General features: G+C 42.5%; 1 protein-coding gene across 10 annotated transcripts in view; it reads left to right on the top strand.

The window, feature by feature from the left end:
- The window catches only part of NRG1 (neuregulin 1), a 1,043,202-nt gene that overhangs the window by 923,278 nt on the left and 105,285 nt on the right, over nucleotides 1-14,639 (top strand). For 3 of the 10 annotated variants that reach the window (XM_040994208.1, XM_040994215.1, XM_040994214.1), the window contains exon 1: nucleotides 4,587-5,253. The exons of 4 other annotated variants lie outside the window; for them this stretch is intronic. In XM_040994208.1, the coding sequence (XP_040850142.1) occupies nucleotides 4,587-5,253 (667 nt within the window). Of the gene's footprint in view, nucleotides 1-3,932; nucleotides 5,254-14,639 lie in introns of those variants that run through there. 3 more of the 10 variants (XM_040994207.1, XM_040994213.1, XM_040994210.1) reach the window with 2 other exon arrangements.

The following is a 14,639-nucleotide window of genomic DNA, read 5'->3' as shown; positions in this document are numbered from 1 at the left end:
AGTTTTATATTGCATTAGGTCCTGGAGTTTCCTTGGGAAAAATCATCGCTTCACAATTAATTAGCAAGTGAATCACATAGTGATCCCCAAACATGAAATTATTGCTGTCATCCTTTGTGCTGTACTACCCTGCAAAAAGTGAATTCCACTTGGTCGTGAATACAAAAAGCAGGGATACACTTTCTAGAGATAGCATTTTCAGAGTCAAATTAGAAAAATAGAGAAAAGTAAAGGAGAAAGTAAATTTTTGTATTGTAAAATCAAAAGCAAAATGGTATTTGTAGTCCTCTTTCGTCTCCTGAAGCCATGCTACCCACTTTGAATAATAAAATAAACAAAATTAATGCAGAACTAACTGTCCTTGCTTGATTGCAAGGAGTAGAGGAATTGAATATTTGTTTTTATTTGATGCTATTGTGGGATTTTTTTTTTAATTCCCTGAACATGGCTTAGGAGGATCTGAGATATTATAATAGTGGATAGGAAATGCAAATGCATTTCACTTTGTCTAGCTGAATCCCGTTCTATTGTTGTTATGTCTCCTCTAATCCAAGTTGTCTTACTAGCATTTTTTCCCTTACCCTGTTTGGTGGACTGTTTCAGCCTACAGTTCTTTGTCACTCTCTCCATTAAGATGTATTCTCTTGTCCTTAAATCCGGGTCAAAACTGTCTCTAACTAGTAAGATGTAGTGGACATAACCTGTGCTGCTTGCAGGCCCAGATGCCAGCGTGTACTTCATCTATGCTTCTCCCTCTTCTGGTGCTTTCTCTTGGAGCCCAACTACCATGCAGGGACAGACCCAAATTCTGTAGGTAAGCCCCAAATTGGTGCACCATTTGGTAGTGCCAGCCGAGCTCCAGGTGCCGTCTCCTGTCAACCACTTGTAGGTGCGAGGACCCCCTGGCCTCAGTTTGGTTGTACCTACAGCTGGTTACAGCCAGAGCTGACATCAAATGGAGCAGAAGATTCACTCTCTAAAACACAGGAATCCTGCACACTAATGAACTCTAACAAAATAGTTGTGAATTTAACCTGCCTCGGGGCTTATTTTGCAATCACATATAAATTAAATAGAGCGTTCTGGAATTGAGAGAAACGGAGAACTCCAAGCGATAGTATTTAAATGGCCCATGTTTAATCCTCCAAGCCTCTGAAAAATTATTGAATTAAATTCTTGAAGACTCTTACTTTGGAAACTAGGCACCTGTAAGTGGTTTACAACCATGTTAATCCCTATATCACTGTTGTACTTTCTAGTTCCCGAATTCACCCATTGAAATCATAGTGAGCAATATATAATAAATGCATTTTTTTGATTTAAAAAGAAAGCAGTACATTTTTAGCAGAGATATCATGAAACAAAACTTGCATAAACCTTGGTTGTATAATGTTTTCTTTTTCAGTGTACGTTATAATTTTTCATGTGCTTTTTTTTTTTTAAATTCAAAAGGCAGAGGCAATCAAGAGGTTGGAGAGTGATAGCGGAAAAAGAGGAAAGAGCTCTTCAGTCCACTGATTCACTCCTTCAGTGCCTGTACTGGGAGTACAGGACTGGGCTGGAATTTTTAATATGAGCACTAGAGTAATGCACCATCATTTTTTTTGTCTGCTGACTATGTGTTTATAATGCTTGGTAAAATGAGTAGTTGCGATTGGCACAGGTTAAGAACTTTTTTTGATGATGATAGGTCTTTGTTCTTGCTGTTTTCTCCTTACCTGCCTGACTTGCAGATGACTGAACTGCATTATAGTCTTTAGAATTTAGATGACCTTGACCCTGGATGAAATGCAATGTATGGTACTTGAGTATAAAGTTGCTTTGGGACAGAATTGAATAACGAAATGTCCTATATTAAAACTGGGTGATCATTGCAAGAATTATAAATTGCTCTAGTTTGGCACAAATCTCTATCTGCTGATAAGATTTTTAATATTTGCATGATTATTGATCATTAGGGTGGTATAGGGTGGTAGTATCTGTGCTTGAATACTTTAATAAGAGTTTTTTTTTACAATATGAAATTTCACATCCATCATAAGAATCTTTGTAAGAATGCTCTTTTCGCTACTTCAAAATCTAATGATTACACCTGGAAAATAAGTGTAGGAATCATTTGAAAATACATATTGCAGCTGTATAGATGTAGACTGTACAGAGGTGAGCTTTCGGATAACTCATGTTGTCCACAAGCTTGTCATAGTCATGGTTACAATTATGCAGATTGAGAAAGGCTTTTGTTGTTGTCATCATCAGTGATAATACTGCAAACATATTTTCAGATGTTCATATCGTTTAAATCGCTTCTAGTTATGGACTAGTTTCTTCTAGAAAGAAATGATGGTATCCCCATCACATGCCATGCAAAGGTTAACACTTGCTGAATGCACTGGAGATTGCATTGAAGCCAGTATAATGTGCTTTAAGCAGAATTTCTGCAGACGCGAACTCTGATGCCACTGCCTCTGGGATGGCTCCTGTGGATGTCTGGTATAGATTTAGAGAGAGTTTATAAGTCTCCCATTGACATAGTGAAGAGAGTGGTTCCCTGGGAACCATTGGTGTGTCCAGTTCCAGCGAAGTAAGAATTAAAGGTTCAAAAGCAAAGAGTGTGCACAGCCAAAGAGCAGGATGATCAGTGAGTCTGGGTGTGCTAAGCACGTGGCCTTTCTTCCTCTGCTTTAATGACTGCTGTGTGCAAAGAAAAAAAAATAATAGCCGCATCGAAAGCCTCTGTAAGGCAGAACTCCTGAAACCTAACCCAAAGGCATGCTCTTAGTGCTGCTCTAGCTGAAGACATGTGGTATCTATTACTGCACCCAGGGAATTCAAACCTCTGCAGTGTGGAGTCACTGGCAGAGACTCATTTCACAGTGAAGTGCGCTAGCCCTTGCTCTCTTCCCAGCTTTGTTACTTGCCCGTGTTTCCTATTAACCTGACATTCATCTGGTCTCCTTTTGGGAGAGCGTGGGGACAAGGGAGATGAAAATTTAAAGGGGACCACAGTGCGGATCTGGGCTGCTATTCGCAATCTGTAGCACCCTCTCCCTACACACCCTCAGCATCTCACACCAGGGCACTCCAAGTCTCACTTAGTCCCTAGCAAAAAGCAGAGCTGTCCATGGTTAGGAAAATGTTTTAGCTGTCAGTTGAGACAGCTAGGTCCCTCTTGGTGAACAAAACTTATCTGAGGGCTAGGGAAGGAATGCTATCGGCCAGCCGCAGGCAGGAAGAAATTGCTGTTGAAAAGCTTTACCTCTCTAGGGAGGAATCAGATATCAGACTTTGCCAAGCCTCAGGTCCAACCCATAAGGTCCCACCTACATCCACCCCCCAACACACACCCCATCCAGCTTTGTTAGCTTGCTAGCATCGATCGCCAGCTTTTTCTCTGACCCAACAGTGGGTGAAGAAAAGAGAGCCAGCAGAGACAGACAGCAAGCAGGGTGGGTGGGAGTGGTGGAAGACTGACTGGGGGTGGGAGGGGGGGTGGCGCTTTTGTACAGAAAGAGAGAAAGGAAGAAAAGGGGTGGGGGCCCTGGAGACCAAGCTTAACTGGTGCCTGCCTGCTTCTCTTTGATTTGATGGTCTTTATTCCTTCTAATTGGATAAAATAGGAAGTCACTGGCAGTCCTGTGTTGCTGGGTGTACTGTACTGATTTCACTCAGACCAGCCAGCAGCTTGAGAGTGGGGGTTGGAAAAGGAGAAGAGGGGAAAGAAGAGGAGACAGAGGGAGAAAATAAAAAGAGAGGTGTGTGTTTGAGATGAGGAGGGGAAAGAAAGCAAGAGACTAAGAAAAAGGGAAGAGACACGCAGAAAGAAAGTGACTGAGCGCTCTGGAAGGACAAAGAGGTGTGGTGCGGGGGGGGGGGGGGGGGGGGTGGAGGCAGGGCGGGGAAGGGAGGGACCGCCCCTCCCGGCCGGCCGCAGGCTTCCCTTCAGATGCTTCTGTGATGCTGCTGTTTGCAGTGATGCTCCGAGGGCAGGCACCTGCTGCTCTGTAATGATTCAGCCTCTTTCAGCCGTCGCGTTAACACAACAGGATGCTGTTGCTACTGTCATTGCTGCCTCTCCTGCCGCCGCCGCTGCTGCCGCCGCCGCCGCTGCTCCTGCTTTTGCTTTTACTTCTCCTGCATGACAGTTGCTTTCTCCATCTAAGCAGACAGCAGCTTCAGATGCTCGAGGTGAGGAACATGCCTTTCAGTTTGGGCTACTGGTTTACCTAATTAACCAGCGAGCAGCTCCCGCTTCTGTTTTGGCCCCCTGTCCTCACGACCAGCTGGGATGCTTTGGAGAAGCATTGAAAAGAACTAGAAAAGTGGCCCAGAAACAAACAGCAGCTTAAAAAAATTATCACAATATACTTTTATTTTGTAGCTGTTAGAAGCTTTTTCTTTTTTTTTTTCCTTGCTTTTTTTTTTTAATGATCTTCCTTCCGTCTGAACTCCTCTTGCTTTGGATAATGGCTTTGGACTAGGACGACTTATCGATTTCCCTCTTTAAGATGCTGTCTCATTTGGTTGGGGGGGCCTCTGCGTGGTAATGGACGGTGCGAGAGGCCAGGCCTTCTTCTGGAGGTGAGCCCATGGAGATTTATTCCCCAGACATGTCTGAGGTAGCCACCGAGAGGTCCTCCAGCCCCTCCACTCAGCTGAGTGCAGACCCGTCTCTGGATGGGCTTCCCGCGGCCGAAGACATGCCCGAGACCCAGACAGAAGATGGGAGGACCTCCGGCCTGGTGGGCCTGGCGGTGCCCTGCTGTGTGTGTCTGGAAGCCGAGCGCCTGAGGGGTTGCCTCAACTCAGAGAAAATCTGCATTGTCCCCATCCTGGCATGCCTGCTCAGCCTCTGTCTCTGCATTGCCGGCCTCAAGTGGGTCTTTGTGGACAAGATATTTGAATATGACTCTCCCACTCACCTTGACCCCGGGGGGTTAGGCCAGGACCCTATTATTTCTCTGGCTCCCACTGCTGCCTCGGCCGTGTGGGTCTCTTCTGAGGCCTACACGTCACCTGTCTCTGGGGCTCAGGCTGAAGCTGAGGTTCAAGTTACAGTGCAAGTTGACGGTGGCCCTGTGGCCTCTAAGCCTCCAGCGCCACTGACCCCCAAGAATCGCCTGTTTGCTTTCTCCTTCCTGCCGCCCACGGCACCCTCCTTCCCTTCACCCACTCGGAACCCTGAGGTGAGAACACCTAAATCAGCAACTCAGCCACCAACGACAGAAACTAATCTCCAGACTGCTCCTAAACTTTGTAAGTAGAGCGACGTGGTGAGATGCACAAAGCAGAAGGGGGTGGGTTTGAGCTCCCAAAGGGTTCTCTCCAGAGCACCTCGCTTGGGTCCCTTTCGTCTTGTGTTTTAATTGCCTGGTTTCCTTTGATCGCATCATGTGATTGAGATGATCGGGGGTGGCAGGGAAGGGATGCGTAGAAAAATCTTGTAAACTCCCTGCGTCAGGGCACTGACTGCGGCTCCTCCAGCTGCATTGTTAAGTCTGGGGACAGGGATCCAAACCATGCTTGAATTTAAGTTCAGTCCAGTCTTTTTTTTTTTTTTTTTAACACTTTTTAGAATTAAAACATTGGCGCATCCCTTATTTCAGCATGCATATAACTTCTGTGTATCTCTGAGTATTATTTTGTCTCTTTTCCTCAATGTGGACTTCTCCACATCCTCTACCTCCCCAAGCTGCCGGTTACATTTCTCTCCCTTCTCTTTCTGTCCCCTGGTCTTTGCCTCCCCTGCCCCAACCCCATCTTTGTCTTTTAATCCATTCTTTCTGAAATGGCAGCAACTGCTAAGATGTTTCTGGTGCTCTACCTCCCAGGAGCTTGAGATGCCTGGCTGTCCTGCCCTTGGTCATGGTTCTGGCTGCTTACTGGGGGCAGCTTTGTTTGGTTTAGGATGCAGGACCGTTCTGGGTGAAGGGATTTTTCCCAGAGGAGTTTTTTTTTGTCTTTGGCAAGCCGATGTTTTAAGAGCTTCCTTGGCAATTGTTACAAAGCAAAGGATCTATTAGTAAGGTGCATCGTTGTTTTAGACATGTGTCATTTCAGACTGCCAGACTGCAGCAGTTTGGTTTAATGACCTGCAGGTGAAGGGAGCCCACGCTCCTAAAACAATACAGAGCACTCTCCTGCTGTTTGCACTGGCTCACTGAAATAGCTTTATAAAGAAAGTTGACAAGGATGAAACCATGACTCGTCAGATTGTTCTGAACATCAGTGTAGGGGGAGGAGTTTTCTGTAGCCTCTTTAAGTATTTCCACATTTGATATAAATGTATATATCTATGTCTGTCTCTCTATATATAATGTTCATTTAAGTGTAAATGTGTCTGTATATTCTGGTTTATTTGTATTTCAACTTCTACTCCTTTTCTTGCTTTTGATGAATATTCACCAAGTGGAATCAAAGTAAAAGATCAGAACATTTGATCCTTAATACCTTGTGTAAAATCTCTTAAAGAGTTAAAAAAAAAAAAAAAGAAAGAAAAAAGCTAGTCGAAAGTGAGGATTCTGTGACCACTCTGGTTTCCTTCTAGACTGTAAGACAGAGTGAGAAATACCTTTTGCAGGCATGATGTTCTGTGCGAACCAGAGCACTGTGGTAGAGAAATATAGCAAAACATAATTTGTGATTCAGGGAACTTAATTTGCGATACAGGGTCGGTTTACACACGCTGCTTGCAGTGGCACAGATTGAAAAAAAAAAGAGAGAGGGGATGAGAGATTTGTTTTCCAGGTGTAATTACCGGGAAAGCTCCCTGCAGACGCTGCTTTGTCCGTTTAGCCAATCCCTGAAGCCAGGTGGAAGCACTGAGAGTTACCGCTGCTCTCCCCGCCCCTCCCCACCTGGCAAAGTGACCGGGAGATAATACCCAGATGAAATGAAAGGGTCTAAACAGCTAGCGCAGCTCCTGCAAGAAGTCAAACTCACCATGCACACAAGGTTACTTCTTTGTTATTTTCAACTGAAGTGTCTCATTAAAATGTGTCTTCCTAGGTTTGATTGAGGGGGGGAGGGGAAGGAAGCTGTCAGTTTGAGAAATGCTTCCACCTGATTCTGTAATTGTATCACCCAAAGACATCCAATAAAGAAGCATCTAGTACCTTTTCCTGAACTAGGACCATGTCAGAAAGTATGCTGGGAGGTTTTGAGCAGTTATCTTTAGAAGGTGAATTCTTCTGCTTTGTGTTTTAATAGATGTCATATTCTGTTTTTTTTTCTTTTTTTCTTTCCTCTATTTTTTTCCCCCAGCCGTCATTGATTTTGTGGCATTTGTAATAAGTGGGAAAGATTTACTGCTGCCTAAAAGCATCACAGTGGCCAGTGTTGGCCAGAGGCACAGCTGCTGCTTTCTGAAGTGTGTTGGAAATAAGCCGGCACAGTCGTTCTGCGGAATAGTTTTCTCTGGAAAAGTTAGGGGTAAATGATGGGCTAACACTTGAAAGCCTGCTGGGTTCTCTCTGCAGAAAACTGCATTAATATTTTTAACTAGTGCCTTTAAAATTATTTTTTTAGAAATTTACCAGAAAATATCAACCGTGGTAGTAGATTAAGGACTGTCAGTCATGTGTTGGTTTGGGGGCACGGGTTGGTTGCAACAGCTTTGTTTCAGAGATCTCTAAGTGGCTGTTCTGCTTGTTATTTAAGAGTTCTGTAACCAGTATAGGAAAGAAGTAGATAAGCTTAGAACAGGACTGTCACTTCCTTTCTCCTTAGCTGAAAGGGCTAAGCAGGTACTGTTTCCTGGCACGAGGTGCAGGGCTTTCCTTTCATCATGCGTATTTTTAATGTGAACTAACCTGTTGTGGCTCAGATATGAAAATGACATTACCATTTCTGATGCATGTCTCAGTGGTTTCAGAATTTTGTTCTTCCTTTTCCATTTTCCCCCTGCCTCAGCATATTCAGCATGTTACATGCGGGGCTGTAGCCTTCAAGGTCATTGGCATTTGAGAGCTAATTGATTCTTCTTTCTCCTGGAGCCTGAGAGAGGGGAGGAGAGACAGTCCCAGTAATTGTGTCTGCTCTGTCACTTCCTCAACCAGTCTACCCAGTCACATTCAATTTTATAAATACTAGAATTACTCTTTTCCTCCCTGATTGTTATTCACTTATAACATTCTTGATCTTTAGTATAATAAAAGGTAAAAATGCAGCATTTTATATATCCATAGTTTAGGTATCTGTGGTCTGGTTTTCTATAGGGGTGAGGTAATATGCTTTCATGTTTTCACTGTATTAATCCATGCATGTCTGGAGAGTTTAAGGAGTAAAAACAGAAGTAATGTTTTTTAGCTGAAGATTTTCTATGAGTAGCTAGTAATTGCCACTGCCACATATGAATTAAGCTTTTATCTTTAACCTAGTCTTGTCATACTTGAACCACCCATATGCTGTCTCTGCCTGGGCTTTTAAATTCTGCCAACCTTGTATTTGTGTGGGAAGGACTGACATTTGGGAAACTGAAAATTCAGGCTGCCACAAGAACTGGTTAATATTGTTGCCAGGACACTGTGGTGCCTTCTTGAAAGGAAAATTATTCTCTGGATTGGAGACCCTGCTTGACAACAGACTCTTGGAAGCAGGAATGTGTTAGCATTTGCATCTTAGACCACATTTATTTTGCTTTCTCTTAAACCTTTTTATGGAAGCGCATGGCAAAGCATTGTTACCACAGTGACAATATGAATCATCACCATCTGCAGAGGATCAGGCTGATGGATTGGACGTACCAATGGACTCCTTCCCCTTATCTGAGCTCCAGTGGGGCCTTCTTCTGACTCCTTGCAACTGGGCTTGTAGATCTTTCATAAGCAGAATTTCTAACAACTTTTGGGCACCCTAGCCATACTCATTTAAATCTTGGACATTAAAAAAAAAACCAAAAGGAAATAAAATATCTCCAGTTTGAATGAAATAATTTTATAAGTTTACTGATGAAACCCGGGCTCTGAAACATTACCTGAAACTCTTGTACCAAAAATCACTAAATGCTGAAAAAATTAAGTGAAAATTATACCGTGTCCAACCATTTAAAGAAACACATGTATTCACACACATACGTAATATGCATACACACACATGTACTCATGCTGCACTGCCACTTTTTCCTTATCCCTGTTTTAGAGACATCAAGCTGAATGTTGAACGAGAATTTTACTGGCATTGGACTGGCAGAGAAGTTCAAGTTAATGACCACTACTCAAGCGTGTCTAGCTCCTATCACCTAAATTAAATTTTCTTCTTGCTTTCCTGTCTTGCTTTTATTAAATTGTCAGTATTGGTATCAGTGGCCTCTTCCCTTTGCATCCATCCAGGGTTCAGCACGCTCTTGACAACGGCTTGGATGGCTAAGGGTGAGCTCTTCTCTGATGGATGGCAAATGGCAGTGTGGAACTCACCTCTTGGCTTTCATATGCCACCTGGAGTTTTCTTCCTCACTCCTTTGAGACTTTCAAATTAATCTTAGTGCTCTTGTGCCATCCTGAGTCCTCACTCAGATGCTGCAGCTTCCTTCTTGTGACCTTGTGGCCTGTTTAAAATATCAAAATATCTTATCTTTTCAAATGGATCTTTATTATGTTTCACTACTGAATGATATAAGAGTTTATCAGAGATGGAGTTAAAGGACATGCTTATTCCATGTAGTGTAAAAATTGTTTTTGAGACCTGGGAACATTGGAGATTATGAGTAAGTTTGTGGAAAACATATACTAAGAAAAAATATTGCATGGATTTAGATTATTTTTTGTACCACAATGAACATCTCTGATTCCACTTTTCCACTTATTTTTTTGAGTCATCCTTGCATTACAAATGTACAAAGCACTGTTTATAGCTAATGAACAATAATATACCATTTCCTGTTGGCACAACCCATCAGAAGCTTTGTTCCTCTTCCTTCTTGCTTCTTCTTCCTGTCCCTGTTTTCTCTGCTAATGCTTTTACATGCTTGTACATGCCATCTTTTCTTCATGCCCAGAAAATGATCGTTCTAAAACCATACAACTTGTTTTCTTTCCTCCTTGCCTGAGTAACATCTCACAGTACACTTTGAAAGCATGAGGAGTTATTTGATAGATTAAAAAACTGAAGCGTGATGATATCACAGATTGTCTGGACATTCCTGAGAACCAGGGCCTTAGTTCCTGCCCACTGAATCTACTGAAGTTTCCCTGGGACTGTATGGTGTACCATGTGTGTATCTGCTGCTATGGTCTAGTTTGCTTCAGTATTATTTTTCTGTGTGCTAGTGCTTTGCTTTTTTTCCCCCTACCATTTCTGGTTCTTCATTCATGGCTTAGGCTTCAGGTGCCTGCTTCATGTTCAGCACTGGGTAGTGGCTGTAAGGTGTGCACTGGCTGAATGGCAGTGTGGTGTGCACTGGCTGAATGACCGTGAGGGGTGTTCACCAGCTGAAGGGTGTGCACTGGCTGTATGGTGTGTATTGGCTGTATGGTGTGCACTGGCTGTATGGCCATGAGAATCAGCAGGACTCCTGGCCCTCAGGGAGCCTGGGGTCTGATGGGTTTTGAGACTCAGTTAATTCAAAGTCCTTTCCTTTCCTTTTCCTTTCCTTCCCTTCCCTTCCCTTCCCTTCCCTTCCCTTCCCTTCCTTTTCATTCCTCCCCTCTCCTTTCCTCTCCTCTCCTCTCCTTTCCTGTGTAAGAGGTCTCCACAAAGTGTAAAGATGCTTTGCATGTTGTAACAGCTTCACCAAGAGCTCCAACATTTTTTTTTGCACCAAAATAAGCTTCTTGTTACGTTCCATTTTTTTGCATGATTTTTCAAAGTATACTTACGTACTTTTTGAACTAATATTTCTTCTATTGATCATTATTTTATTCACATTTTGACTGATTCACCTGTGCTTTCCTTCATATTGTCCACTCACTGCCGAAATCTATCTAGAAATGCCCTTTATGTTTTCAAGCCGGCAGCAATCCCACTTTGGCTACCTACCAGCTGAGTAGACTTGGCTGATTGACATGTGGCCAATAAGGCACTATTTACTTAGTGAAAGTCCTGTGATGGTCAGGAAAGTAACAACTCCAAGGTCTTGAGGGGCGCTCTCTGCTTGCCTACTTATTTTGCGTATGAGGATTGTTAACAATATTTTTACATTCTAGACAACTGGTAGCTATAAACAACATTTTTCTTTCTCTTTTTTGGTTCTCTTATCTATGTGTTGTTTTGCTTGCAGAACATCAACAGTATTGAATTATTTCCCAAGTGTTTTTAGTTGCATTGTCCAAGGAAAAGCTAGAATCCACTGTTGTGTTAATTAGTTGATAAATTGAATAGTGATATGAATTTTTAAAGGTATCTTTATTTATTTGAAAAGCAGAATGACATTGTGAGAGGGCAGCGAATGGAGAAAGACAGTATTCCATCTGCTGGCTATTTCCCTCCAATAGCTGCAAGAAGAGGAGCTGGGTTGGGTGTGAGCTGGCAGCCCAAAACTCCCTCTGAGGTCTCCATGTAGGTGGAAAGGGCTCAGTTCCTTCAGCCATCTTCTGGCACTTTTCCGGGCACATTAGCAGAGAGCTATATGGGAAAACAGAGCAGCTGATGGGACTTGAATTGGCACTGGTGTCACAAGCAGCAGGGTGACCCACTGTGCCACAACATTGGTCCCAGCAGCGTGAGCATGTGAGTTTGTCACACCTCCCTATCCCCTCCACAGATCTTATTTTAACTTACTTTAAAGACAAAGAGAGAGAAAGAAAGAAAAAGAAATCATGCATCTGCTGTTGGATGTAACACCAGTCCTAGCTGGCTAGGCTAAAGCTCGAAGCTGGAAATTTCATCCAGGTTTCCCATGTGGGGTGGCAGAGGCACGGGTACTTAGAATATTTTCCATTGCCCTCCCAGGCACATGTTCAGGGAGCTGGATCAGAAGCAGAGGAACTGGACTCAGCCCAGTGCTGCTACCCTGTATGCTGGCATTGCAGTTGCTAGTTTAACCCACTGCACCACAACATTGCCCCTTCCATGAGTTCTTATGCCATTCGTGTGAGGAGTGAATGATTGTAAGTTCATCTTCGTCATCAGAGAACTTGTTTCAGTATTCACTGCGTTGATTTTGATCTACCGTATGTATATATGTGTGTGCATTCAGGGGTTATTTTTGAGCAATGTAATTGTTGTCATGCTCGTAGAATAGTATTTGTTGAACATTTGTTGGGGAGACTTGGCTCATTGGATCACTGCCCAAGTGAAGAAATGCGTGTCTGGGATGGTAAAGTGACCTGCCCAGGTCATTACAGCTGGTCAGTAGCAGTGCTGAGGCTGGAAGTTAGGTGACTCTTTCCTTTGGCATACACTGCTTTTCTTCTCCAAGCTGTTTTTAGCACTTATGTTCATCTGTGGCAACTTGAGAAAGCGCTTGAAAAGTAGAACTGAGACGTATAGCTGGAGTAGCCTAATCATCCCATACTCTGCATTTCCATAGACTTCTTGAAGATCTGTATGTTATTATGTGCTGAAATAGTTCAGGTTTCCCACTTGGTATGTAAGTCCTGTTTACTAAAACTTTCATCTCTTCATTGTAGTTGCCTTCTTTAGAGAAGACAATGTTGCCTTGATGATTTTGATCACCACGAGTCACTCCTCTGGAGATCAGAGGTCCGTCTCCCAACATCATAGTGTATGGAGGAATAGTTTAGCATTCAAGTTATCGCAACTGAAGAGTGCTGTTAATTCAGAAAGCAATTAGCTTCTTACGACTGGAAGTATTGAAGCAGTGGCATTGCTGAAGGGGCTTCAGAAAGTGCAGTACGAAGTCTATTATTAACCCCTGAAGTAGGCACCAATTTTCACATTCTCTTGCCTTGAAGCATTAGCTTTCCATTTGGACATGCTTGAATTTCAGTCCTGTTTGCTGCTGTTTGTAACCTTAAGCCAATAAGAGCATCTGAATACGTTTGCCCATTTATGTATAGTAGGAATGCACGTGTCTTGGCCTATTGGGAATTGAGGGAAATCAAACATGTAAATAGCATAAAGATAAAAATCAGTACAAACTTTCTCCTTCATTATACTTTTGACTCCCAACCTCATTTTGTTTTATTCCTCCTTTGCTTTTTTTTTTTTCATTTTATCTTATTAAGAGAATGGAAAGGAAAGAGTGTGAGAAATAAAAACAGAGTATTCACTTCCACAGACTTATTCCAGAAATGGCTACAGCAAGTTTTGCTGAGCCAGGGCTGAAACTAGGAAGCAGGAACTCACTCCAGGAGTTCCAGGCACTTGGGCCTTCCAAAGTATTAGCAGGAAGCAGAGATAGGAATTAGAGCCTGACCGTGGACACAGGATCTCTGTGTGGGATGTGAATATTTAACCACTAGATTGAACACCCAGCCCTCCTCCTTTCATCTCTACAGTGGTTTCATAAAAAAATTTGGAAAATTTGGGAATTTGGGGAAGTTTACAAAAAGCCAGCAGTGTAGAAAATACTGAAAAAAACATTCTAGTGAAGTTGAAATTGTATGGTAAACTTAACATTAAATGTCAGCACTACCACTTTGCTGCTGTGTGACTTTGAGCAAACCACTCCACCACTTGACGGTTTTGCATCCAAATAAATGGAAATGTTAATATCTAAAGCTCGAGAGATTATGATAAAAGAACTGAAATCTTCGTGAAAAAAATCTGCTGTTAAAAAATACTCTATTCCTTTCCTCTTTCTGAGATCACACATGTACATATTCACAAGTGCTGTTTTGTAGGAACAAGTTGGAGAGAGTCTTCAGAGGGAATATCACAGGTAGATGGTATTTGACTTACTCCTTGAGCTCCAGTGCCATTAAGAGAAATCGTTCTTCCACAAAAATTAGCCAGTGTCTGTAGATGATTATGATTTGGATAATGGCCAAATATTGTTATGTAAGGGATTTAGTTATAGCAGAATGGTAAGAAGTTACTTGCAGGAGACAAAAAGACAAGGGTAGTGATTTGGTTGTGTCTAACAGAGAAAGAACATCTTACCTTAATCTTAACATCTTAATGTGGGAAGGTGGGAATCTTGGAAAGAAATCTATACCATTTAATTGCAGAACAAGGAAAGAATATTGACTAAAACGCCATGAAGCCTTGACCTGAAGACAAATTATGTTTTCTGACTTAATAACAGACACCGATAGATCCAGTAAAACTCAATGAGAAGGGATGGAAAGCTTCCCCAAACCAAGATTTTGAAAAATTTTTCATCAGAGGCATGGTGTGACAGGACAGACTTGATTTACTGTAATTTTCAGGAAAATATTCTTTTTGAGTATCTGAATTGTTCTTCTTGGGTTGCTGTCCTCCCAGCCCAGGAGAAACTTTAGGAACTCTGTTTTAAGCAAAAGATAGTACAGAACTTAGCACACATTTATTTCTCTAATAAAATTCAGTCTTCAACTCGTTTTGATTCAGATTGTCACAGTTTCATGTTAGACAGATGTGCATGGTTGCATATACATTTGCACTGAAGGTGAGATGTTTGTGTATGTTATTTCCCAGCATGCCACCCCTTGTTTCTTTTCAACTTGGGTCCCCTAGTTATTTTGCTCTTTGCTCTCATGCTCCACTCCACTACTTCTCCAGTAATTTCCTGCTGTTCCCCACATTGCTCTCTCCCACCCTGT

Source organism: Ochotona curzoniae, unplaced genomic scaffold (assembly GCF_017591425.1).
Source record: "Ochotona curzoniae isolate NIBS_2020 unplaced genomic scaffold, NIBS_Ocur_1.0 contig_899, whole genome shotgun sequence".
NCBI classification, from domain to species: Eukaryota; Metazoa; Chordata; class Mammalia; order Lagomorpha; family Ochotonidae; genus Ochotona; species Ochotona curzoniae.
This window is presented reverse-complemented; position numbering and strand designations above follow the sequence as displayed.